Source organism: Elaeis guineensis, chromosome 8, assembly GCF_000442705.2.
Source record: "Elaeis guineensis isolate ETL-2024a chromosome 8, EG11, whole genome shotgun sequence".
NCBI lineage: Eukaryota > Viridiplantae > Streptophyta > Magnoliopsida > Arecales > Arecaceae > Elaeis > Elaeis guineensis.
Genome location: NC_026000.2, coordinates 127,489,002 through 127,495,242, shown reverse-complemented (window position 1 = coordinate 127,495,242; position 6,241 = coordinate 127,489,002). Strand labels below are relative to the sequence as shown.

The window sequence follows — 6,241 nt, the reverse complement described above, 5'->3', positions numbered from 1 at the left end:
AAGCAAACATCCTTCTAAGAGGACAAAACAAGCCAGAAAAGCTCCATTCAAGCATTCTATTCAATTTGACTTCGCCTAGAGCAAATATACTTCATGGCGATGGAAGATGGTCATACTTTATTGGTAGAAGCGCTGCACTGTTTTTAATATGTTCCAATAGATTTTTCAACTCCATTGGTTTTTGTGGAACAGAAATTATTTTTGATATTGTGAAGTATTTTTAGTTCTCTTTGAATGAACTTGGATGTTTGCTTGTATCCTTGTTATTTAATAGTTACACCTTATGCTGGAAGATCTGTGTAGGGGTATAATTGGATTGTATATATTTGGACAAAATGAGTTATAATCTGGGTGTGGTTTGTACATAAACATAGTAGTCTAATTTCTCGATAGGTTTGGTTAAGTACAGTCCAATTCAAATCACAAAGAGTATGATCTAAACTTCTACTTTTCTTCTTCCATATAATCCACCAGGTTGCAAGAATATGAGCAGTTATGTACAAAAGTTAAGCCAGAGAATGCTTTTACTTGTAAAATAGAACTCTGGGTTATGGTCTCCTAATTAGTCGAATGATTCCCAGAAAGCCAGTATTTCTACCAAAATTTGCCACCCAATTGGTACTCTTACTGTTAGATTATTGCTTGTGGAAGGTCAAATTGTTGCTAGTATAAACAAATAGATGAGTTCATAATAACCTCTAGAAGCTGTTTGCTTGCCTGAAAATCATTTTTTTTATAAATTTTTTTTTGGGTACAGATGCCAAACTAAGTTTAGGTAAAGTAGGAGACATGATTTTTAAAAATAATTTGCTTAGCTGGTCTGGAGCTTTTACATGCTCCACTAAATGGCATGGTATATGATGCAAGCTTGGCATGTCCCTCTAACTAGTCTGCTCATAGCATGTTGCAGGAAAGAAACTTGTTATGGTTTATTGGATTATGATGTGTGAAGCATATGCCTTACACAAGCTTGTTTATATCCCTCTGAATTTGTTATCCATGCATCAACTCAAAATGGAATATATTCGTCCATAATTCGAACTGATTTCTCGAGAATATATAACAAATTGGTTTGGAATATGCGCAGCTAGTGTCCTGATATAGTCATGAGCTCAGGTTGTTGGATTTGGATTCTAAGTGAGATCAAAGGAATGGTTCCTCTCACTGTACCAAGCCCCCAAACTCTTCATCATACTTCAGTGATAAATTAAAAAAAAAAAAAAACACACACACACACAAAGCTTATAGTATTACTTCATGTACATGGTTCCACTATACTCACCAAAACTCATTGCACTTGCAACAAGTGAGGGAACGTGGGTATAATATTTCTCGAAGGAGTATTCCAAAAAAGAAAGAAAAATGTATTCCAAAAGGAGGGGAAAGAAAAGGAGGTTAAAGTATGCCATTAATTCATGAAGCCTAGAACAAAATAGTAAGCAACCAACAGTGGCAAGGAGACCAGCATCCCAAATATGACCCTGCAAAAATGATCAACATCAACAAATTGGGTTAGAAAATACATCAATTGATGCATGCTATGCAATGCATGGTTTTTTTGATGTCATTGGGATGACTTACGCTGTGCTAAGGACGTCAGCATGCAATCCATACTCCCTGGCAAAAATAAATGAAGTGATAGATTGAGGTACTGCAGCCTGCACAACAACATTAAAAAAGCGTTGGACACCCCATTCTTGTTACATTTGGATATATTATAATACTATAAGCTTCGCAGACTTTTTGGCAAAGCTCAGACCTCTCCCACATTGAGTTGAGAGCATAAAACAAAAGAAGCAATTTAATTAAACAGTGAATTGAAAGCGATTCAAGTGCTTCTCATGTTAATTTTTGGATGAAAGAGTTGTCATACACATGAGTTGGCCTTAGAGCAGCCGATCGATCAGAAAACTATGAAAGGAGGGTATTAGTTTTTGGCCTCCTAGTGCATGCCAACAAAAACGAGCTACTCCCTATGGCACACCAATTTGTTGGTCTGGTAACACTTTTGGCTCCAATTATGGTATAAGATTGTGCCATCTCTTACTCGCACCCAATTATTCAGATGGAAGGAGCTCTCGAGTCTAGATGGATGACTACATGGATGCTCATGGGGGTGGAGCAATCCATATCCCATTCAATTTTTGTACAAACGTTAACCCGATCCAACCCAACTGACCAAGCCAACCCAAATCTAACTCAACTTCATAATTTCTAACTCAAACATGATCACTTGAGTTTAAGCCATATAGCCATGTTGAAATACGGGCCAAACTCGAACTAGTTTAAATTGGGAGAAAAGGGAGACAGAATTGGGGAGGGTTCAAAGGAGGTTGGTTTGCCCCAACCTTTGAACGAAACCTAGATCAACTTTACACTAAGTTAGCATTTGCCAACCTAAGCCCCATTTGCCCAAGCAACATATAGGTGGAACATGATGCTAAATAGGAGATGGGCTTGAGTTCCATTGTTAACCATTTCAAGTAGTTATATTGATCATGATTCTTAGGTAGAGTAAGAGGGCAATTCACTCCATCCTATCAAGTACTTGATCCAACTCGATCCTAATGAGATGGGTTTTTATCCGATGTACAGCAAATTCAGGGCAAGTATAAGAAAGGATAAAAGATGCAACTCCAAATCTAATCTGGATATTTATAATTCATAATTTTTCTCTCCAAAAGAAAAATTAATTTATATGCAAAAAAAAAAAAATAATTTTATAGTTTTACTCGGCCTGATCTATCCAACCTACCCTATCTAACTCTACTAACCTCATCACATCCCAAGGTAAGGATGGGACAGGGAGGTTAATAGCCGATCTAACCCATATATGACCTGTTGTCATTCCGAAGCTGGAGATCCTATTTGAATCAAGTGGGCCTCGCTCACTTGACATCTAGGTAACAATTTTTTAAAGTTTCAGTGGGTTCCCACATGTAGAACAATAGTATTAACCTTTAGACACTTATCGGGAATTGCTTGAACCTCCAATGTATTGGCATCCGATCCTCTCGCAAGTGAGGATAGAGGAGGAATCGAGTTCCACGTATGAAAAAGACGTGCCGATCCATTAGAAGGACAAAATAATCTTTAATCATCCACTAAACAATTATTGACAACCCCTTGAAAACGGCTACTAGTGATGCCAACCGCCAATATCTACAGCAAGGTATTCCTACCTTATTTTTGGGCTTTCTTAAGCCGATTCATCCTGAGAATTTAATAAAATAATTTCAAACCGTTTCCACCAGTTATAATCACTAAGCTGGAAAATAGATAATATTTTTATCAAGAAAGTTATATGTTATTTATATTGTTTGATATATCAAAATATGATGGCTTCTAGCTAACAACAACAATAACATATTTTAGAATACAATAAAAATTTTAAAAAAAATTACTAATGTCATATATTACTACAAACTGCATGCATGGCGTAAGCCTCATCTTGAAATCGTTACAGCAACCATTACAACCAACGTATGGAAAGCCATAAAGACCTCAGCAACCATATATAAGAAACTATTGAGTGTACACAAAGGTTACCTGTATTATCGCCACACTCAGAAGATCACCACGAAGTCCGACGGTGATGGCTCCGATCGCCATGGCTGCAGGCCCTGCAACGAACTTTAATGCCATTCCAAATGCCGTCAAGCTTGGCCCACATGCAACTATCTTCTCTTTCATCCCCATGAACAACCCTACCCACAACGTACAAAATTAAAACCCGGATGCATGGTTGGTTTTTTTCAATAAGGATTAAAGTATATATTAGTAGTTAGTAATGTGGACTTGAAGATTGTATGCATCCTTACCCATGCTAAACATCGCCAATCCAGTCCCCGTTTTTGACATGATAAGAATCGAACCCTCCATAATGTTCGGCATCTCAAAGTGCCACCTATCCCAAAAGAAGATCATCCTTGTAAAATAATTATAATAGTGCACAATGTCATATACTACGTAGTATTTAGTTTATTTGTTTACAATAGTACACGATATAATATAGTTTCTGTATAGAATATTTCTAGAGAGAAACTAAAGATTAATTGTTACTATATATACATATATATATATATATATATTGTGGTGTATCAGGTTAGAATTCGATGTTTACCGATTGGCAACAAAAGCCCAGGTGATGCCGGCGATGCTTGCATATGAGTTAGGATTCAGTGCAAGCTTGAGCCACACAGTCTTCATTAGTGACCAGAAGGCCGGCCGGCTCGCCACCACCTCGGTCATGTTCCCTTCGACATCCTTCACTGGCTGTTGGTCAACAGAACCACCACCACCACCACCACTAGAGGTGGCAGCCACCACAGCTTCCCCCATCCCTGCCTTCCTCAGCTCGAGCACGAACAAGAGTAGTGTCAGCCACATGATGGCTTGCACAACCGAGAGTTGCACCACGAGGTCCTGCGCCCACCGGCCATACATCTGGTTGACCAGCGGAGCGCCGACGACCAAGGAATTGGTGAGAGTGCAGAGCGAGAAGCTGGTGATGGACCAGCAGTAGCTCCCTTTGCTGCTGCACTTGGCCCATGCAGCTAAAACCAGCACGATGATGAGTTTTGAGATGACATCGGCTGCGATGACGCGATAATTCATGGCGAAGGGGTCGGTGTGGAGTGTGAACTCGAAGGTGAAGAAGGGAAAAGAGAAGTAGGCCACCATGCGGTTGATCGCCTCGCACTGTTCCGGTGTGAAGATCCGCCACCACCTCACCGAGCCATAACCAAGGCCGAGCGCCACATAGAGAGGCACCATGGCCACCACCACCTTATATATGTCAGCCCAAGCTATCATCCTTCTCTTCTAATTAATATAATGGGTTGCTAACAAGTTGAAAGGGTACTGTATGGTTATGTGTGAAATTAATGAGAGTGTTGGTATATATATATATAGGAGGAGGGGAAGGGAGGGAAGAAAAGATGGGGGGAGACAAGGAGCATGAGGAGCAAAAGGACGTGATGTGGATGATGAATTAGATTCTAAAGCTGTGGATTCCCACTTGGGCACCAGTGGGCAGAGATGGTTGAGGTTTAAGAGGGCAGTGAGGCGAGGAAAGGGGATTTTGGATGAAGCCATATAGAATATGGAATGGAATTAAGTGGTTATTCCACCCATGTTGGCAAGGAAGTGTTTAACTTATTGTTTGGTTTATTCCTTAATATGCTAATCCAATGTTGGGGCCGGCAAAGCACTCGATTATTGGAATACAAAGCTTTGCAAATGGTGGGAAGCTTGTTGCACTGGTGATTGTTTTATATATCTAGTTTTGCCAAGTAGGAAGATTCAATTATTGGGAAATGATTATTACATGAAATCCCATATATATATATATATAATCTCTGTCCATTGTTTTGTATAGAGCCAAGAGGTAGTAAAGTAGTTTCCTTATGATGATTGACTTCTCTTGCATCAGATTAGCCTTTCTCTAAGATCATGTTTGTTTCAGTCTTTGATACTTTGCCAGACTGAAATCCTTTTCCTTCCAAAAACAAAAAAATTAAAACATAGAAAACATTTGCTTCATGCACACACAATAAATTAAACTCATACAGCAGATTAATAATGTGGGGGTATTTATTGTACGTGTCCTTATTAATTGATATCGTTGTTTCTTCCATCTATCTGATGATTAGTTAGTCTGCAAAATCTCATCACCAAGTTGTTGTTTTATTCCTCCTCAAGAAAAAAAGGTTGTTTTATTTATTTTATCTAAATTCAGTTAGCATAATGACATCTCTCTCTTAAAAAGGCCACTTCTACTTTTATGAAATCAAGCGTGCAATGTTTCTTTTGATTCATTACTTGCATTGCAAAAGGATTGCACTCAGCAAGCTTTCTAGAGCACTACCTTAATCTAATAAATTTTGGAGTAGCGTCTTCTTCTATTCATGAAATTAACATGATTTTCATTGATCAACATTCACTTGATGCCATCATTTTCTTTTTCCTCTTTCGATGTCGTTGACAACTTTTAGAAATTTTCAACAAAAAAAGAAAATCCATGCATCCAAAATCTTTTATTTTATTTTTTTTTTTTATTTTCAAGATGGAATATCCCTTACCAGCTCATTAAGCAAATGAAAGGGCCCAAGTTAAGAGTGCGGCTTTCAGGTCCCATTTTTCCTTGCAGATAATTTGTCTTCCAAAAAAGATTGGATTTTGAATTGGTCCATTTCACAGCTGATAGCCTACTCTGATATTATTCTGCTTCAAGACTTGC

The 6,241-nt window shown here is 38.4% G+C and overlaps 1 protein-coding gene across 1 annotated transcript; it reads right to left on the bottom strand.

Moving 5' to 3' along the window:
- Window positions 1-1,216: 1,216 nt before the first annotated feature.
- LOC105049669 (auxin efflux carrier component 5) lies at window positions 1,217-4,869 on the bottom strand. Its single transcript, XM_010929402.3, has 5 exons — window positions 4,124-4,869; window positions 3,822-3,907; window positions 3,550-3,707; window positions 1,582-1,658; window positions 1,217-1,481 (listed from the first exon to the last, which is right to left on the bottom strand). The coding sequence occupies exons 1-5, from the start codon at window positions 4,813-4,815 to the stop codon at window positions 1,409-1,411; spliced, it is 1,086 nt and encodes a 361-aa protein (XP_010927704.2). The 5' UTR covers window positions 4,816-4,869; the 3' UTR covers window positions 1,217-1,408.
- Window positions 4,870-6,241: the final 1,372 nt, after the last annotated feature.